The following is a 21,732-nucleotide window of genomic DNA, read 5'->3' as shown; positions in this document are numbered from 1 at the left end:
GTCTTTGACCTCTTTGGTTAGGTTTAACCCTAGGTATCTTATTATTTTTGGTGCAATTGTAAATGAGATTTTTCTCTAAATTTCTCTTTCTGCTGTTTCATTGTTAGTGTATAGAAATGCTATACATTTCTGCACATTGATTTTGTATCCTGTGACTTTACTGAATTCATTTATCACTTCTAGTGGTTTTTTGGTGGGTCTGTAGGGATTTCTATAGAAAGTATCATGTCATCTGCAAATAATGAAAGTTTTACATCTTCCTTACTAATTCGGATGCATTTTGTTTCTTTGTGTTGTCTGGTTGCTGTTGCTAGGACTTCCAGTACTATGTTGAATATAAGTGGTGAGAGTGGACATCCTTGTCTTCTTTCTGACCTTAGGGGAATAGCTCTCAGTTTTTCTCCATTGAGTGTGATGTTTGCTGTGGGTTTTTCATATATGCCCTTTTTTATGTTGAGGCATGTTCCCTCTAAACCTACTTTGTTGAGGGTTTTTATCATGAATGTATGCTGTACTTTGTCAAATGCTTTTTCTGCATCTATTGAAATGATTATATGGTTTTATCCTTTTTCTTATTGATGTGATGCATCATGTTGATTGATTTGCAAATACTGAATCACCCTTGCGTTCTGGGAATAAATCCCACTTGATCGTGGCAAATGATTTTTTTAATGTATTGTTGGATTCTTTTTGGTAGTATCTTGTTGAGGAATTTTCCATCTGTGTTCATCAAAGATATTGGCCTATAGTTCTCTTTTTTGTTTTTGTCTTTATTCAGGTTTTTGCATCAGGGTAATGCTGGCCTCATAGAATGAATTTGAAAGTTTTCTTTCCTCTTCTATATTTTGGAATAGTTTGAGAAGAATAGGTATTAACTCTTCTTTAAATGTTTGGTAGAATTCAACTGTAATGCCATCTGGTTCTGGACTTTTGTTTGTCAGGAGTTTTTTTTTTTTTTTAAGATTTTCTATTTATTTATTTGACAGAGAAAGGCACAGCGAGAGAGGGAACACAAGCAGGGGGAGTGGGAGAGGGAGAAGCAGGCTTCCTGCAGAGCAGGGAGCCCGATGCGGGGCTCGATCCCAGAACCCTGGGATCATGACCCGAGCCGAAGGCAGGTGCTTAACGACTGAGCCACCCAGGAGCCCCCAGGAGTTTTTTTTTTTTTTTTAAGATTTTATTTATTTATTTGACAGAGAGAGACACAGCGAGAGAGGGAACACAAGCAGGGGGAGTGGGAGAAGGAGAAGCAGGCTCCCTGCAGAGCAGGGAGCCCGATGTGGGACTCGATCCCAGGACCCTGGGATCATGACCTGAGCTGAAGGCAGTCGCTTAACCAACTGAGCTACCCAGGCGCCCAGGAGTTTTTTTTAATTAATGATTTGATCTCCTTGCTGGTATCAGTCTGTTCAATTTTCTATTTCTTCTTGCTTCACTTTTGGTGGTGAAGTGTTTCTAGGAATTTATCCATTTCCTGTATGTTTTTCAATTTGTTGGAATAGAGTTTTTCATAATAATTTCTTACAATTGTTTGTATTTCTGTGGTTTTGGAAGTTATTTCTCCTCCCTTCTATGTAATTTTATTTATTTTGGTCCTTTCATTCTCTCTCTCTCTCTTTTGATGAGTCTAGCCAGAGGTTTATGAATTTTATGTATCTTTTCACAGAATCGGCTCCTGATTCATTGATAAGTTCTGTTGTTTTTTTTAGTTTCTGTATCATTTATTTCTTCTATAATCTTTATAGTTTCTTTCTTTCTGCTGGTTTGGGGTTTTGTTTTTCTTTTCCTAGCTCCTTTAGGTGTAATGGAGTTGTTTATTTGAGATTTTTCTTGTCTCTTGAGGTAGACTTGTATTGCTTTTCTGCATCCGAAAGGTTTTGGACCACTGTGTTTTCAATTTCATTTTTTCCATGTATTTTTTTTTATTTCTTCTTTGATTTCCTGGTTGACCCATTCATTTTTTAGTAGCATGTTGTTTAACCTCTATGTATTTGTGGTCTTTCCTAAATTTTCTTGTTGACTTCTAGTTTCATAACATTGTGATCAGAAAAGGTGCATGGCATGATTTCAGTCATTTTATATTTGTTGAGGTCTGTTTTGTGAGCTAATATTTGATCTATTCTGGAGAATGTTTCATGTGCACTTGAAAAGAATGTGTACTCTGCTGTTTTAGGAAGGAATGTTCTGAATATATCTGTTAAGTCCATCTGGTCCAGTGTGTCATTCAAAGCCACTATTTCCTTCCTTAAGCCAAACAGTTTGGCTGATCTCTCCATTGATGTAATTGGGTTTTAAATTCCCCTGCAATTACTGTATTACTACTGATTAGTTCCTTTAGGTTTATCATTAACTGTTTTATGTATGTGGGTGGTCCTATGTTGGGTGCATAAATACTTACAATGGTTATATCTTCCTGTTGGATTTTCCCCTTTATTATTATATAGTTTCCTTCATTGTCTCTTTTTATAGATTTTGTTTTAAAGTCTATTTTGTCTCATAGAAGTATTGCTACTATGTCTTTCATGGTTTCTTGGTTTTCTTTAGTGATAAACTTGGATTTCTTTCTCTTTATTCTTTGCATATCTACTAATGGTTCTGATTCATGGTTACCATTAGGTTTGTATATAACATCTTCTGCCTATAGCAGTCTATATTTAGTTGATGGTTGCTTACATTTCAAACCTTCTTTACTCATCACTCTCCCCCCACCCATTTTAGGTATATGTTGTTATATTTCACATCCTTTTATTTTGTGACTCCCTTTAGTATTTTTTTTTACAGAATTACTTATTTTTACTGCTTTTGTGTTTCCTTCTTTAATACTCTCACTTTTCATCTTTCCTTTCCACTCAAAGAGTCCCTTTTCATATTTCTTGTAGGGCTGGGTCAGTAGTCAAAAACTCCTTTAGTTTTTGTCTAAGAAACTCTACCTCTCCTTCTACTTTGAATAATAGCCTTGCTGGATAGGGTATTCTTGGCTATAGATTTTTTCCTTTTAACACTTTGAATATATCATGCCACTCTCTTCTGGCTTGTAAAGTTTCTGTTGAAAAATTTGTTCATGGCCTTATGCAGTTACCTTTTTATATAACTGTCTTCTTTTCTCTTGCTGATTTAATTTTTTTTTTCTTTATCACTACTTTTTTTTATTTTGATTACTGTGTGTCTTGGTGGATCTTTATGTATCCTGAATTTGGATATCCTTTTCCTTCCCCAGATTAGGGATGTTTTCAGGTATTATTTTTTGAAATAAATATCCTGCCCCCTTTTCTCTGTCTTCTCCTTCTAGGATGCCTATAATGTGAATGTTATTATGCTTGATAGAGTGACTGATTTCCCTAAGTGTATTTTCAGTTTGCATAATTCTTTTTTCTCTCATTTGTTCATCTTTATTTACTTTCCATTACTCTGTCTTCTAGGTCATTCATTCATTCTTCTGCATCTTCTTGCCTGCTATTTATTCCATCAGTTGTATTCCTAATTTCATTTATTGTCCTCTTTATCTTTAATTGTTTTTTTTGGTCTCTGTATTAAGGATATCACTGATGTCCTCCACTCTTAAGTTGAGCGAGTATCTTTATGATCATTATTTCAAATTCCCTATCAGGAATGTTACTTAGATCCTTTTTGCTTTGGTCTCTTGCAGTGGTTTTGCCCTGTTCTTTCATTTGTGATATATTCTTCTGTCTCTTCATTTTGCCTACCTCTCTGTGTCTGTTTCTGTGTTTTAGGAAAGTCAGCTATATCTATTGCTCTTGAAAGTAGTGGTCAGAGTGTGCACTTTTAACTAGATGCACTTGTCTTCCACCACAGGGGATGCTCAGCCACTGTGGAGACTGAAACTGGCCAAGGCCACTGCACAAAACTTGAGTGGACTGATGGGGGTGCAGTGCCATAAACTGTTCACACTGGCCCTCCTCCACTGGGGATGCACATCTGCCACAGAGACTGGAGCTGGCTGCTCCATACAGCATGGTGGGCAGCAGGTGCAGTTTTAACAAGTTGTGTACATCCTCTCTGAGAGATTGACAGATCCAGGGTTGGCAAGGTTTGCATGTGTCTTCTTGGGGAGGGGATCCGTAGCACTGGGACTGAGGGAGGTCTGGCTGGGGACATGTGCTGTGGTGTAAGCAAGTTAGGTAATGAGTACTGGTGCTGCACTAGTTCCCACAGGTGGCTGTGCATTTATGAATTTAGACTGGGAAGGGAAATGTCACCTGCCAGCTCCTTCGTTCCTGGAGAAGTCCCTCAAGTGAACTCTGAGATTAGTAACTAATTCTCCCTCCTGTAAGCCCCAGGTGTCTTTCAAACTGCTGCTTCCAAGCTGTATCTCCATGAGCTGTTTGCTGTGCTATCTCTAAGGATAGGGGCTCAGCTTCCTATTGCCTTCTCAGAGCCAAGCCTGCTGATTTTTATAGTTCCAGGCTTTAAGTCCTGCTGGCCATAAGCACTAGCAAAATTCTGCCCCTCTGATTTTCAAAGCCAAATTCTATGGGGATTTCTTTTCTCTTTGTAGGCTCCCCAGTGTGCTAGTCTATTTCTTGCTCCTCTCTGAGCCTGCAGCTCCCTCCTTCCAGCATTCAGACCCACAGGGTTTAGGTTCCCACTGAATCCTTGCCCTTCCTACCCTCTTCAATGTGGCCTCTTCTCTACATTTAGTTATTCTGCCAGTCATTGGGTCCTTTTCTGGGTTGTTTGCACTGTGTAAGTGTTATCTAGTTGTATCCTTGGGAGAGGTGAGTTTAGAGTCCTCCTTCTCCTCCATCTCCCCTGGAAGTCCCTATTGATAATTTTTTATATTCTGTATTTTTGTTTTATAAAGTTGGTTGCCATGTTATTTGATATGCAGATACTCATAGCTGTTTTGCTTTCATTTTGAGTAAGGCTTTTAGCATTAAAAGTGTTCTTTGTCTCATTTAGTGCTTTTGGGCTTGAAATCTACTTTGCCTGATATTGATTGCTTTTGCCTGGTAGATATTTGCCCATTCCTAAATTTTCCTCTTTTGCTTCACTTCCCTTTGGCTGATGTCTTTCCATTATGTTTTGCCCTTTCCTTTCCTAGGAGCAATACCTTCCATGACTTCTTTTTGAAGATCACTTAGAACACTCTTCCACAAGTGCTCTGGTTTACCCTATTTTTCAGTATTTTTATACTTTGTTTAGACTTTGTCTTTCTGGTGCTGGTTTTAGATTAATCTTAGCCCTCCAAACCCCTTATTTTCTTATGAATGAACTTTTCCCAGCATTTCGCTTGCTCCCTGCAAATGTTTGTGGAGAAGGAATATTAGTGATAGCTCCCTGGGATTTAGTGTTTATATTCCTACTTTCAAGTGATTTGGAATTTGGGTGTTCTCTATGTTTTTATTATGTGGAGGGCATGGCTTTGTGTAGCCCTGTTTTTCTGGTGGTTCCATGTTGTTTTCTGGAGGATGTGTAGACAGACTTAGACTTACATGGCCAAAATTACCTTGACATATGCATTTCACATATGGTTAAAAATACTTTGTAAATATTTCAATGGCTATAATATTATGGTAAATAAAAGGACCAATATTTATCAGATTACTTCCTTATTGTTTAGCATTTAACTTTTTTCCTTTTCTGTGATGACATATTTGTAGATGAGTCTATTCTAATGTATACTTTGGGTAGATTCACTGACAGAACTATTGCTTCAGGGTTATAAATGTCATTAATAATCTTGATGTAATTTGAATCCAGGGAGAACCAGTTGGCCACAGATGGATTTACTTTAAGCTGCTAAAGTAGTTTCTACCCTTTTATAAGGTCACATCCCTCTTCCCTATGTATATAACAGGATCCAGGTCTGAAATAGCTGGGACCACCAGCGTGGCTATTTCTGGTGAAGAGTGAGAGTTTGACTTCTTCTTTGCTGATTTGGATGCCTTTTATTTCTTCTTCTTCTTTTTTAAGATTTTTATTTATTTATTTGAGAGAGAGAATGAGAGAGAGAGAGAGAGCACATGAGAGGGGCGAGGGTCAGAGGGAGAAGCAGACTCCCCACTGAGCAGGAAGCCCGATGAGGGACTCAATCCTGGGACTCCAGGATCATGACCTGAGCTGAAGGCAGTCGCTCAACCAACTGAGCCACCCAGGCACCCATGGATGCCTTTTATTTCTTTTTGTTGTCTGATTGCTGAGGCTGGGACTTCTAGTACTATGTTGAACAACAGTGGTGAGAGTGGACATCCCTGTTGTGTTCCTGACTTTAGAGGAAAAGCTCTCAGTTTTTCTCCATTGAGAATGATTCACTGTGGGTTTTTACTATATGGTTTTTATGATATTGAGGTATGATCCTTCTGTCCCTACACTGCAGAGTTTTTATCAAGAAAGGATGCTATATTTTGTCAAATGCTTTTTCTGCATCTATTGAGAGGATCGTATGGTTCTTATCCTCTCTTTTATTAAAAAGAAGCACAGAAACATGAGTGAATTTTTCTCAGATCTTCACTGTGAGAACCTGATAGGGCTCCTGGAAGTAAAATTCACAAAAGTGTGCAGGTCCCCCTAGGACCAAGCCCCCTTAGAATTTTTAACTCTCAAACTTGTCCACACTGAGCCTCTATCAAATCAATTCCAGGTTAGGTTTTCCTAACGCTGTACTGGTTCCCAAGGAGTTTTCTGCTCCTGGGCTTCTGTTCTAGTAAGTTTTGATTTTCCAGATCTGCAGGCCTCTCTCTTCAGTTTTAAGGACAGTAGTTTGTTATATGACCTCAATTCTCTGATGGATCTAAGAGGAGTTGATTTTCAGTTTGTTACACTTTTTTTCTTGTGTGGATGGAAGACATGACTTCCAGGCTTCTTACATGCCTGAATGGAATGCAAGGGAATTTTTAAGACATCAAAGACATGGTTGTTGTACAAAGTTTTCATCTCTTGAAAACTGGGTAGAGTGACTATCTTTTAATGTAATGTATTTTCTTTTTCTTTTTCTTCTTTAAAGATTTTATTTACTTTAGAGAGAGAGAAAGTCGGGGGAGGGGCAGAGAGAGAGACAGGGAGATAGAGTCTCAAGCAGACTCTGCACTGAGCACGGAGCCCAACCTGGCTCTCTATCCCACCACCCTGAGATCATGACCCAAGCAGAAACCAAGAGTCTGATGCTTAACCAACTGTGCCACCTAGGCTACCCACTTTATTTTTCTTTTAAAGAGGTAAAAAGTAAGAACTTTTAGAACATTAACTTTTTTTTTTTTCCTCATATAGATCCTAAATGCCCAGGAGATGTTGATTTTCATAATAGTGATTGGGACATTAAGACAATCACCAGCTCCTTGAAATTCTACCTCAGGTATGCCTGATACAATTTGGGACTTTGTTTTTCATATTTGATGAAATTTGTCTAGGTGGAGATTGGAGCTTATGTGGTCACAGTTTCAGGAGGTTGGAGTTGCTAAAGAAAAAAAGAGTGAAAAGGATTTCCATCAAAAAAGAATGTGTATTATAAAACTTTTTTTTTTAAAGATTTTATTTATTTATTTGAGACAGAGAGAATGAGAGACAGAGAGCATGAGAGGGAGGAGGGTCAGAGGGAGAAGCAGACTCCCTGCCGAGCAGGGAGCCCGATGCGGGACTCGATCCCGGGACTCCAGGATCATGACCTGAGCCGAAGGCAGTCGCTTAACCAACTGAGCCACCCAGGCGCCCCTGTATTATAAAACTTTTAACCTGGGAATTTAGGCAAGTAAGGCATCAGAATAATAGAATTATTATTGAAAAATGGCTTTTCCTTAAAGTAATGGAAATTTTGCCATTGTTCATAGATAGAGTGATGTCTCAATGTACTCATGAATAATATGAGGATTTATGACAATTCAAGGTTGTTAACATGTTTTGTTGAATAATAACTCTTTTGAAACATTAAATTGCATTTGCACAAACATAATATTTGTTTGTGTGTTATGCGTCATATTTCTTGCTTTCATCCATATAATAGAAATAAAAAGAACAAGAAAATGTAGTCATACAAATGTTAGAACTGAATGAATTGAGAACAATAGGAAAACAAAATTTACCTTATCAGCAAAATTTGGTGATGCACAGTGGTGATGAATATATCATTTAGTTGATTGGCATAAATTTATATTATGTAAAAATATTTGGGACATATACTTTTTTTGAGGGGGGACATATACTTTTTAAACTCATTCATTTCTTACTGTTCTTTATGTCCAATAGTATGTACCATACATTATTTACTAAATGTCTTTTTTTCAATTATTGTACTCTTTAGGCATTTAGGATAGATGTTTCAATATCATTAATCCAAAATAAATTGGGTCCCAGATATTGCTGTTAAATGACCTTCTGCTGTAGTATCATTTTAGAACTTTATATAAACATGAATGCTCTTTCCAGGAGTATTTCTCTGGCATTTGCCAAAGAAGAAATGTATTGTTGTTAGAGGGTTTATTCTGTACTAAGCAGTGTTCTAGTTGTTTACATTGATAATATCATTGGGTTTTTGGGGGTTTTTTTTACAATAATACTGTTAGGTAAGTGGTATCATACTAATTTTACAGATGAGGAAATTGAAAGGCACCTCCTTTCCTGTTAAGTAATATCCATGCTCACAGCTCATATTATTTGAACCTAAGTATCTCTGACATATAGGCCACTGGTATTGGAACATCTTCTTCCCATTTCCCACCCTCAGGGGCTATGACCTTCCTGGATTTGCTTGGGTAATTTTAGTGAAGACAGAGCAATCTACTATGCATACTTTTAGAAGACTGGTGGTGATAATAGTGAGAGTAAATGATTCTATGTCTCTAGCCTTTTTCAAAGCAGTCAATTTTTTTCAAAGATTTATATAGGTTAAGTACCTCCCCACATTACATCTTTCCCAACTCATCCCATAATAAGCAGTGTAGCCCTTTTGAAAGATGGGAAGTTCAAGCCTGAAAGCCTGAATGAGCAATACCTCCAATGAAAGATTTGTCCTTAAGACTTAATGTATGGGCATTTAATATGCACTAGCCAGTTAACACCCTTTAGGTTTCTCAAATACTTTAGACTAATTTTCAGAGAGGGACTCTTCATCTGTGTTATACATACCTAACTCACCCCTTATTCCAACATTTCCAGAAAAGTACCCTAAAAACTATCCTTTCTCTCTCTAATATCTTTAATCTCTCTTATTCAACTGGCTTTTTCCTCTCAGCATATAAATATGCTCCTGTAAAGCACATCTCTTTGACCTTGTGTCTTTTTTCATAAATGAATAAATTCATTCTACCATTTACTAAATTATTCAATAAACATTTCCTGAGTATTTAGTCTATGTCTAGCATGGTACCAGGCAGTAGGCATACAATTGTGAATAGACGTAGTCTCTAAATTTAAAAAAGTTATAGTCCAGTTAGGAGAGCAGAAAAAAACAAATAATCATACAAATATAACAAACCATAATAAGTGCTCTGAAGAAAAGGTGCAAGGTATTATGAAGGCATATAATAGGAAGACCTGGTTTATTCTGGTTGTTTTTTGAACTGAGGTTTGAATTATAACTTAGAGTCAGCTGAGAGGAGGCAGTTCCAGACAGACAGAACTATATACGCAAAGGCCTTGAAGCACAAGAGAGAATGACCTCTTCTACATGTACCAGTATAAATGGAGTGTTGTAGTATAGAGAGGGAGGGAGAGATATTAGGAGCCCCATCATGCAAGGTCGTATGGGACATTTTAAGAATTGGGGTCTGGGTTTATTTTAAAAGGAGTGGGAATAAACTAAGAGATTTTAAGCAGTAGGTTACATGATGAGATTTGCATTTTGAAAAAATCATATAGAGATCAGATTAGAGGGATTCAATAGGTAGGTAGAGATAGAAACCAATTAGTAGGCTATTGCTGTGGTCCATGAAAGAGATGATGCTTCTGCTTGAACTAGGGAGTAACAGTGTAGATTGGTAGAAATAAGCATATTTAAGAAATTTAGGGAGTAAATTTATATATGAGAATGGGGGAGATGGAGATAAACGAATGACTTCCATGTTTATGGCCCATACAACGAAATGGTGGCCATATATTTACTGATTTAAGAAACAAGACAAAAACTAGATGTAGGGGAGATGACAAGTTGGGCTTTAGATATGTCAAATTTATGTGTCTGAAGAAATCAGGGCAAGATATTAAGTGAGCAATTGCATATATGGGAATGAACTCAGAGAAGAATTCTGAGCTTGAGCTAAAAATTTGTGAATCATTGAAAATATATATGGTAATTGGGAGGTAGGAGCTTGGATGAGATTGCCTAATAAGAGAGATACTTCATGCCTTCCTATCCAAGCTTCAGTATATGAAGTAATCTACACGCAGTGTCTCTACTTTTTTTTTTTTTTTAGATTTTTAAAATTTATTTATTTGTCAGAGAGAGAGAGAGTGCGCGGACAAGCAGGGGGAGCAACAGGCAGAGGGAGAAGCAGGTTCCCTGCTGTGCAAGGAGCCCGATGCTTGACTTGATCCCAGGATCCTGGGATCATGACCTGAGCCAAAGGCAGACACTCAACCCACTGAGCCATCCAGGTGTCCCAGTGTCTACTTCTTAACCGCCCAGTTTGCTCGTTAACCCATTGCAGTCTCCCTCCCAACACCTCTGCTCCACTGCAGCTGCTCTTGCCAAGGTCACTAGTGACTCCCTCAGTGCTAAACACAATGTACAATTGTCAGTCTTTACTTTACTTGATTTCTTTGTAGCATTTGAAGCTGTTAATGAGCCCTCCTTGACACTTTCTCCTCTTTTGGATTCTAATATATCACTTGCTTTTTTGGCTTTCCTCGTACCTTTTTTGACCATTTTTAGCAGTCCCCTTTATCTACCTGATATTTTCCAGGATTCTCCTCTCTTTTTCCTATAATGGAAGGATGGAAAATTCAAATATCCACAGGGGCCAGGACACGAAAATGAATGAAGCAGACTACTTCCATATTAAAACATTGCATATTGAACCTGTATTTGCATAGTGATCCCTTTGTTTATATATAATCAGCAATAATATTTACTTCCACAAGTAACCATATGGGCCCAATATAGCCAGATCTTTCCATTTTTCAGTAGAGGTAGAAAATATGGATCTTTTGTGAAATATCTCAAATTTTTATATTCTGATAACTAATACAATTCCATGTCTTTTTTATACACTATTCTGGACAAATAATAAATGGAAGGCCCCGTGTAGCTGTTGGCTGAGTTGGCCATCTCTCCTTGAGCTGTGGTATCTGTTCTTGTGGTTTTAACCACTCACCTATGTTCATGGTTTTAACCACTCACCTAGGTTTATGATTTTCATATTTACTTCTCAGATCTAGAAGGGCATTCCATCCATCTGCCTGATAGACATCTCCCTTTGGCTATCCCAAAAGTCCCTCAGGCTTATTTCTATCCAGTCTCATAAACCAGATGACTTTCTCCCTCACCAGTATACCCATTCTGTCTTTAATGTCTTTTAAATAATTCTCCTCATTATTTCTTTCTATCCTTGATGCTACTATTTTTGTTTAGGCCTTTATTATCTCTCAACTGGACTACTACATAATAATAGTGGCAGGCAGTATAATAGTGATTAAGAACATAGACTCAGGACAGACTGCCTAGTTCTACCACTTACTGGCTGTGCATGGTCTTGGATGAATTATTTAACTTTTCTGAACTTCAGTTTCCCCATTTATAAAATGGATATAATAACAATATCTACCTTACAGGGTTGTCATGAGGATTAAATTAGTAAATATATGCAAATCACTTAGAACAGTGAAGCATTTACTATTATTATTATAAGTGAATTATTTTTTCTGAGCTACCCACCACCTATCTTTTCTTTATCATCACACTGGTCCTTTTACATTGTAAATTTTGTATATGGCACTCTTCTCAACTAGACTATTAGTTCCTTGGAGGTTTGGGGTCTGTCTTACTCATCTTTGGAGCCCCAATATCTGGCACAATGTCAGGTACCTGTAGGTGCTCAGCCAATATTTTTTTACTAAATAAAGAAATCTATTGGGCCTCAATTTTCTCCTCCATTAAACTGGGATTTGAATAACTGCTCCATCTCACAGGATCATTGAAAGGATCAGATGGGAGGACAGATATGAAAGCACTTTGAAAACTAAGGAACTATCAAACTGCAAGGACTTTATAGCGGCATTCAGAGTGGGTCCACTTTGGAATTTTTCAGTACTGGTCTGTGACTCCTTTCACTTTTGGGAACTAATTAGAGACCCTGCAGGACTAATTGGCTTATACTTTTGCAGGTATTCTATTGAATTACCAGTAAGTAGCATTCCTCTGACAACGTTTCAGGTGAAGAGAGAAATGTATGTAGTCACACTAAGCTATAGGGATTAGAAACAAGCCTTGCTGCCCACAGAACTGAAAATCTAAGACCCGGCTATTCCCTCCCCAAAGGAACTTACAGTCTTCATTAATTTCAGGAATCTTTCTGAACCTGTCATGACCTATAGACTTCACAAAGAGCTGGTCTCGGCTGCCAGTAAGTATTTATGTTACTAGTTAATTGTGTTGTCTTGGCTTCTTAATAATGTTCATAGCAATAAACCTAGAAAAATGAGAGAAAGTGAGGGGAAAAAACAAAACATATACATAGATTTTTGTCCACTGCCAAATGAGAGTATTCTTGCTTGCTGTCTAACTCGAGTGTTATATTACTTTTCATAATCAATGTAAGTTGAGTAGGTTGGAGACAACTGAGTAACATGAGGATGTGACAGGTGTGAGGGCTTTATTGACTGAATGTGCCTCTTCAATCAGAACAAGAGCATTAGTTCACATAACCAGGGGGCACCAAAATGGTTCCATTATAGTTGCTGTTTTAGACTTTTTTCATAACTTTGCCTTTTCAAATGCTTTTCATTTGTGCTATGAATTATTACTCCTAATCTGTTAGTGCTAGAATCACATTTCCTAGATGATAAAACTGAGGGTGAAAGTGAAGCATTACATGGGAAATACGGCATATAGAATCACCCCAAAACGTGGCAGCTGAAGAAGTATTAAAAGTTTTGGCTGAGGCCACTATATGAGTATCCCTCCCTATCTCTACATGACCCTTCTCCTGCTCTGTGCTCTCTGTGGTGTGCAGGAAAAAGATTGAGAAGACTTGACCTCATAATGAATTTTTGTTGAGGCAAGAGACCTTTGATCTTTACTCTGAGCTCTCTCAGTGATTTTCACATAAACCCAGAGGTAGCAGTATACCTCCCAGCACCACAAAAAGATGGGTGGGCAAGGGTTTCCTGTGGAAGTTTACATGTGGAACTTTAGGAACAACCTGCTATACCTAGAACTCTGACTTCCTCAGAGATGGTCTTATATTCTCATCTTTCTTTTCTCTCTTCTTTTTTTTTTTATTTTTCTAGGCCTATTTCTTTGTTTTTATCTCTCTTTTTGTCTTATCTCTCTTTTGGTCTCTTTGTCTTTCTGTCTCTCTCTGTCTCAATGTTTTTTCTTCTTGATCTCTCTTTGCCTGTTTATCTCTCTGTCTCTTTTCATCTCTCAGTGTTTCTGATTGTGTGTGTGTGTGTGTGTGTGTGTGTGAGAGAGAGAGAGAGAGAGAGAGAGAGAGAGTTTGCTTGATCCAGTTGCCCAAAAGGCAAAACTATTTCTCTTTGTTCTCTCTTAGAGTCTGACAACCTGGATTACCGGCTGGGAGCTATTCACTCCCTGGTATATAAGCTACCCGAAAAGAACCGAGAGATGCTGGAACTTCTTATAAGACACTTGGTCAAGTAAGTAACTTCTGGGTTTTCAGGAAGAGTTTCTACTAGAGGACTGGCCCACAGGGTAGCATTGCAGAGAAACTGTCATCTCCTTAAGTCCCAGTCACCAACTGTTTCATCCTGGACAGGCTGAGTGCTCTATGAAGAAGGTGATTTTGCCTTGGCCCTTGTATATATCCTCCCAGAGTCATCATGCATCTCAATTGAAGAGTAATACCTGATAAAATGGGCTGAACACAGGCTTTGCAGTCAGATAAACTTGGTTTTAAATCCCAGCTGTACCACTTACTTAGCTGTATAATCTCTTAGCCTGTTTAATCATCTGTAAAATGAGAATAGTATTGCCCACCACACAGGACTGTTCTGTGAGTGAACATATAGCACATAGGAGATTCTCAAGAAATGGGAGTTATTTTGAAGATTGTGGCCAACGTTTTGATTGGGTATGGCAGGCAGGAAAGACAGTATTATAGAGAGTAGGCTTTGTGATGAGCTCCAAGATGGTGCATTTAAGTGGCATGGGTGGTGCTTTCTGGCCAGAGGGTTCAATGTTGTGGATAAAGATGAATTTTCTTGACTTGTAAAAGGCCAACCACTGGCTCTTAACAAAGCATTATGGTGCAGCAGAAAGCACTCTGACTACAGGTCAGCAAATCTGGGTTCTGGTGTCAGTTCTGCTACTAGCTTTCTTGACAATCATGGGCAGGTCACTCTTGAGGCTTCTCCTGGTACATTAAAAAGTACAGAAATGAGACAACAAGCTTAGAAAAATTGCAATGCATTTTATATGTGTTTGTTTTTCAAAATAAAGCTATCATCACACTCGTAAAAATGCAGTAATCATACGTTTTTAACCTCATTTGGAAAAGATCTCAAATACCTAAACTTGAAGCCCTCAGTGAAGGTGAGGCTCCAGGCTAAATGGCCCTCTTGGTCTCCCCCTGTGATAAATTCTGCATCTCTGGATCTCAGGTTTCCCTGTGACATAATGAGATATCACCAAGATTCAGTGCAGCTCTGACATTCTATGTTTTTCTTATACTTTTATAACAAATGAGCATTATAGACACTAATATAGATAAATAGGCAGAATTAACAAGAGGATGCCTTTTATATTTTTTGCCAATATTTGTAATTTGGGCTAATCGAGGACATTAAGAGGCAGTTTCTTCCCAAAAAGTTGTTTGTGATAATCTCAATGAAAGTATAACAATCAGCACATAAATCATTTGCATATTAATTTAAGTTGCCCTGGGGGAAAGAGAAATTGGGTTCAAGTTCCACGTTACCACTGATTTTCTGTGTGAACTAAAGAAAGTCCCTCCCACTCTCTGGGCCTCCATTTATTCATCTATAATATGAGGGGACTGAACTAGCTAATCTGAAATAGTTATTCCTGCTCTGATTTTCTAAGATTCTTAGTATGTGACAGGAGCCAAGGACTGAGCTAATCCTGCTAGCAGTTAGTGAGAAGCACCTGCTTCCATCTACCCAAAGGCTGGCTTCTGCCTTATTTCAAGAATCTTGGTCCTCAAAAAGCCTAGAACAAAAGGAGCAAAAGACACAAACACACAAGACACAGAAATAGATAAACAAATACTCTTAAATACATGAGAAACTGCTCATTTCCTCAAAGAAGAAAAATGCAAATTAAATCTGCTCTGAGATACCATTTATTGGCAAAACCTAATGCATGACCACATTCTCTGTTGATGAGACTTTGGGGCAAATAAATACTCTACTACATTGCTGGCATTAATGCAATACAAAACTAGAGGAGGAGAATTTGACAAGATCTAACAAGTCTGCATATTCACTTACCCTGTGCCTAGAAATTCTACTTTTAGACATATACCCTGAAGACACACCTCCACAAGTACCAAACAACATATGCACAAGGTTAAACACTGCAGCACAATTTTTTAATACCAAAAGGTTGGAAATACAAAAGTATCCAACAATAGGGGACTAGTTGAGTAAATAATGGTATATTCAAACAATGTAGTATTATATAGTCAAAAAAGAATTAGGAAAATATCTACAAACTTTTTTTGTAGTGATTTCTAGAATGCATTACGAATTTCAGGGTGTATAACAGAGAACAACAGCTAAAATAAAAGCAAAAAACTCAAAGTTAAAAACAAGGTATATGAGTATGCTACCCTTTTTATAAGAACAAAAGAGGGAAATAAGGATATATAAGAATATTAAACACATATTTTCTTACTTTTGTCAAATTAAGCACACAATAAGAAAATGAAAAACTAATGACTTGGGCGCCTGGGTGGCTCAGTCGTTAATCGTCTGCCTTCGGCTCAGGTCATGATCCCAGGGTCCTGGGATCGAGTCCCACATCGGGCTCCCTGCTCTGTGGGAAGCCTGCTTCTCCCTCTTCCACTCCCCCTGCTTGTGTTCCTGCTCTCGCTCTGTCTCTCTCTGTCAAAAAAATAAATAAAATCTTTAAAAAACAAAAACAAAAACAAAAAACTAATGACTCAAAAAGTTAAACCAAATGACCCAGCAATTCTACTCTTAGGTATATAATAAGGAGAAATGAGAACATATGTTCATTCAAAAACATATACACAAATATCCACAGGACCATTATTCATAGTTGCCCAAAGATGGAAACAACTCAAATGACCAGCAACCGATAAATAAAAAAATAAAATGTGGTATAAATACACAATGAATTATTATTCAGTGAAAAAAAAAATGAAGCCCTGGGGCACCTGGGTGGCTCAGTCGGTTAAGCATGTGCCTTCGGTTGAGGTCATAATCCCAGTGTCCTGGGATCCAGTCCCTCCTCTGGTTCCCTGTTCAGTGGGGAATCTGCTTCTCCCTCTCCCTCTACCCCTCTCCCCACTCATGCTCTCTCCCTGTGCTCCTCCTCTTGCTTATGCTCTCTCGCTAGTGCTGTCTCTCTCAAATAAATAAATAAAATCTTAAAAAAAAGAAATGAAGCACTGACACATGCTACAGCAAGGATGAACTTTGAAAATATTATGCTAAGTAAAAGAAGCCAGACACAAAATACCACATATGACTCCATTTATATAAAATGTTCAGAACAGACAAATCTATAAAGACTGAAAGTAGATTAGTGGTTGCCTAGGGCTGGGATGTGGGGACATGGGAGGAAATGGGGAGTGATTACTATGGGGTTTCTTTTTGGAGTGGTGAAAATACCCTAAAATTAGATAGTGATGATGGTTACACAACTCTGTGAATATACTAAAACAATTGAAAAAACATTAAAAGGGTGAATTGTATTGTATGTGGAAATGTATTTCAATAAAGCTGTTATAAAAACAAACTAATAAGTATGGTAAAGGAAACCATCAACAAAACAAAAAGGGAACCTATCAAATGGAAGAAGATATTAATCTGATAAGAAGTTAATATCCAAAATACATAAATCATACAACCTAACACCAAAAATTCCCAAACCATCTGATTTAAAAATGGGTAAAAGATATGAATAGACATTTTTCCAATTTCCAAAGAATACATACAGATGGCTAACAGACACGTGAAAAGATGCTCAACATCACTTAGTTTCAGGGAAATACAAATCAAAACCATAATCAGATATCACCTGCCAAATGTCTAGTATCAAAAAGACAAGAAATAACAAGTGTTGGTGAGGATGTGGAGAGAAAGGAACCCTCATGCATTGTTGGTAGGAATGTAAATTGGTGCAACCACTGTGGAAAAGAGTATGGAGGTTCCTCAAAATATTAAAAACTAGAATTACCATATGATCCAGTAATTCCACTACTGGATTTACCCAAGCAATATGAAAACACTGACTCAGAAAGATATATACACCCCTATGTTTATTGCAGCATTATTTACAATATTATTTACAATAGCCAAGATAATGAAGCAACCCAAGTGCCCATCCATAGATGAACGGATAAAGAAGATGTGATAATAATGCATATATTATATATAATAATGCATATATTATATATAATATATATTATATATAATGGATATATAAAATATATATAATGGATGTGTGTATGTGTGAAATAAATCAGACAGAGAAAGACAAATACTATGGAACCTAAAAAACAAAACAAACAAAAACAAATAAAACAGACTCTTAAATTCAGAGAACAAACTGGTGTTTGTCAGAGAGGAGGTGGGGGGAGATGGATGAAGGGGATTAAGAGGTACAAATATCCAAAAGACAAAAAAAAAATCCTAATGAAAATGATTACTAAAGGGGGTAGTTGGTGAATAGGGTAGAAGGGATAAAGATGAGAGCCACATTCCTCTAAATCCACCTCCTTGTATGGTTTTGACTTTTGAACCATACTTATGTTTTATATATCCAAAAAGTAAAATTCAATCAAGGATATAAGCCCCGAGACGGAAGATAAAAAAGTAAATGAGGGACTCCTGGGTAACTAAGTCATTTAAGCCTCTGCCTTTGGTTCAGGTCATGATCTCCAGGTCCTGGGATAAAGCCCCGTGTCGGGCTCCCTCCCTGCTCTGGGGGAGTTAGCTTCTCCCTCTTTTTCTGCCCCTCCCCCTGCTCATGTGCTCTCTCTCTCTCTCAAATAAATAAATATTTTAAAAAAGCAAATGAGTCTAAATGGTTATCAAATTGATAACATAGTCCCACAAAGGAAATAGCTATTGCAAATAATTTATAAACCCAGTCCTCTGACTCATCCTTAATGAGATAATATTTTAAAAACAGGAAAAGCTACAAAAAAGTAGTAAGCATCACCCAGTAGGTTTAGTAATAGTAATAATATTATAATTAAATTTGAAACTATTTTATATTTATATATCACAAGGATAAAGAAAAAAGTAAATATATTAGTATTATCAGATGACAAGATTTATGTTGTAAGAAAAAGAGATAAGGATATAAAATGTAAGATATAACGAAAAAAATCTATAATGGTAAAGTTGAATTTAGAAAGCCAATATGAACTCATGATTTATTTTTTTTAATATTTTTTCTTTTTTTAAGATTTTATTTATTTTATTTGTCAGAGAGAGACAGCGAGAGAGGGAACGCAAGCAGGGGGAGTGGGAGAGGGAGAAGCAGGCTCCCCACTGAGCAGGGAGCCTGATGTGGGGCTTGATCCCAGGACCCTGGGATCATGACCTGAGCCGAAGACAGACGCTTAACCGACTGAGCCACCCAGGTGCCCCTGAACTCATGATTTAAAAATGAAACAACAATGGATCTAGAGTGTATTATGCTAAGCTGAATAAGTCAGTCCGAGAAAAACAAATACTGTATGATTTCATTCATTTGTGGAATTTAAGAAACAAAACTGATGAACGTAGGGGAAGGGAAAGAAAAATAAATAAGGTAAAAATAGGGAGACAAACCATAAAAGACTCTTAAAACCCTCAAACTGAGGGTTGCTGGAGGGGAGGTAGGTGGGGGGATGGGGTAATTGGGTGATGGGCATTAAGGAGGGCACTTGATGTAATGAGCACTGGGTGTTATATGCAACTGATGAATCACTAAATTCTACCCCGAAATTAATGATATGCTAACTAACTTGAATTTAAATAAAATAAAACCAAAAACAACCCCAACAAAACAACAAAACTTCTATTCATTGAACCAGTCTTGAAGTGATTCTACCCCCCAAAAGAAGCAATGAACATACATAATGCCAAGATCTTTGTTTCTAAATAACATTCACTTCTTAGAGAAATGGCTGATTACAGGTCTGAGGCAAGGAAAATACCAGGTGAACCTAGGATAAAGTGTACCTTTGTGAGCAAATAAGAGCTCAAGTACTAATACAATCATGTCACGAGGACACAGGAACCTGCTTGAAAAGGCTGACACTGATTGCATTTGGAGTCAAGATAAACATCAAAACCAAAAATACTGTATTTGAGTATAACTCTTTGAATAAATAAAAATTTATGGGAGATAAGTAGAATAAGGAAAGCTCTTCCTTACAGAAGAATGCCAGCTAATAGATGTGGGAGAAATAATAGAATTAGACAAACCAGTAGTTTATAACCTCAGTACCCTGTTTCAAGCCTGTATCAAAACCATTGGGTAAAAGATTGTTCAGGAACAAGATATTCACATAATTTCAATGTATCACCCACAGATTACTTACTAATTACAAATGAAAAAAATGTATCTTTACAATCAAGCTATCTGGCAAACACCACCATTAATTGATCAAACTTAGCATCACTAATAATAATACAAACTGGCCTTATGTGCCTCTTGATAGGATACAGAAAGAATTACACAATATAATTTAAATAATTTTGCCAAAAAGGTTTAACCTGAATCAAATTAAACCTTTCCAGTTTACAAAAAAATAGAGGGTATAGAAAAATACAGACTACTTGACATTCTATTAAGAAACTAGCTTGGACTTTTCCCTGGCCTGGGAAACAGAGGTAGGGGTACTGTTCTACATTAAGAGACTAAAGAAACATAAACAAATACAGTGCATGAACTCTGGATCTAGGTTTGAAAAAGCCCAACTATAAATTTTTTTTTTGCATGACATTTGAGAAAATCTGAATATGGACCACTAATTGGATGATGTGGCACTGTAAATTTTCTTGGGTATGAAAATGTTTTGTGATTTTGTAGAACAGCATGCTTTTTCTTTTTTTTTTTCTTTTTAAATTTTTATTTAACTTCCAGACAGTTAACAAATAGTGTAATCTTAGTTTCAGTGCTAGAATGTAGTGATTCATCAGTTCCATACAATGACCAGTGCTCATCACAAGTGCCCTCCTTAATATCCATCCCCCACCCACCTCCCCTACAGTAACCCTCAGCTTGTACTCTGTAGTTAAGAGTATTTCCTGATTTGCTTCTCTTTTTTTCCTCTATGTTCATTTGTTTTGTTTCTTAAATTCCACATTTGAATGAAATCATATGGTATTTGTCTTTCTCTGACTGATTTATTTCCCTTAGCATAACACAGTCTAGCTCTATCCACATGACAAATGGCAAGATTTCATTCTTTTTGATGGCTGAGTAATATTCCATTGTATTTATAGACCACATCTTCTTTATCCATTCATCAGTCGATGGACATTTGGGCTCTTTCTATAATTTGGCCATTGTTCATAATGCTGCTATAAACATTGGGGTGCATGTATTCCTTCGGATCAATATTTTTTGTATCCTTTGAGTAAATACCTACTAATACAATGGCTGGGTTGTAGGGCAGTTCTATTTTTAATGTTTTGAGGAATGTCCATACTGTATTCCAGACTGGCTGGACCAGGTTGCATTCCCACCAACAGTGTAAGAGGTTCCCCTTTCTCTGCATCCTCACCAACACCTGTTGTTTCCTGTGCTGTTAATTTTAGCCATTCTGACAGGTGTGAGGTGATATCTCATTCTAGTTTAGATTTGTATTACCCTCATGCTGAGTGACGTTGAGCATCTTTTCGTGTGTCTGTTGGCCATCTGGTTATCTTCTTTGAAAAAATGTCCATTCATGTCTTCTGCCCATTTTTTTTTAAAGATTTTATTTATTTATTTGAGAGAGAGAATGAGAGAGAGCACATGAGAGCGGGGAGGGTAAGAGGGAGAAGCAGACTCTCTGCTCAGCAGGGAGCCTGATGTGGGACTCAATCCCAGGACTCCAGGATCATGACCTGAGCCGAAGGCAGTCGCTTAACCAACTGAGCCACCCAGGTGCCCCTGCCCATTTTTTTTTTTAACAATTATTTGTTTTTTGGGTGTTCAGTTTTATAAGATCTTTATAGATTTTGGATACTAACCCTTTATCAGATATGTCATTTGCTAATATTTTTTCCCATTCTGAAGGTTGCCTTTTAGTTTTGTTGATTGTTTCCTTCACTGTGCAGAAGCTTTTTATCTTGATGAAGTCCAGTAGTTCGTTTTTGCTGTTTTCCCCTTGCCTCAGGAGACATATCTAGTAACAAGTTGCTATGGCCGATATCAAAGAGGTTGCTGCCTGTGTTCTCCTCTAGGATTTT

The 21,732-nt window shown here is 37.4% G+C and overlaps 1 protein-coding gene across 4 annotated transcripts in view; it reads left to right on the top strand.

Annotated features, from left to right (window-relative positions):
• The window catches only part of OPHN1 (oligophrenin 1), a 729,824-nt gene that overhangs the window by 384,504 nt on the left and 323,588 nt on the right, over positions 1 to 21,732 (top strand). For all 4 annotated transcript variants that reach the window (XM_064574174.1, XM_064574172.1, XM_064574171.1 and 1 more), the window contains 3 exons: positions 7,228 to 7,312; positions 12,454 to 12,512; positions 13,662 to 13,767. In XM_064574174.1, coding sequence (XP_064430244.1) covers positions 7,228 to 7,312; positions 12,454 to 12,512; positions 13,662 to 13,767 — 250 coding nt within the window. The remainder of the gene's footprint in view (positions 1 to 7,227; positions 7,313 to 12,453; positions 12,513 to 13,661; positions 13,768 to 21,732) is intronic.

The sequence above is a fragment of the Mirounga angustirostris genome, unplaced genomic scaffold (genome assembly GCF_029215605.1).
Source record: "Mirounga angustirostris isolate CCGP_5_RB_7025 unplaced genomic scaffold, mMirAng1.0.hap1 SCAF_11, whole genome shotgun sequence".
NCBI lineage: Eukaryota > Metazoa > Chordata > Mammalia > Carnivora > Phocidae > Mirounga > Mirounga angustirostris.
Note: the sequence above shows the minus strand (reverse complement) of the source record. Positions and strands in the feature narration are given on the sequence as shown.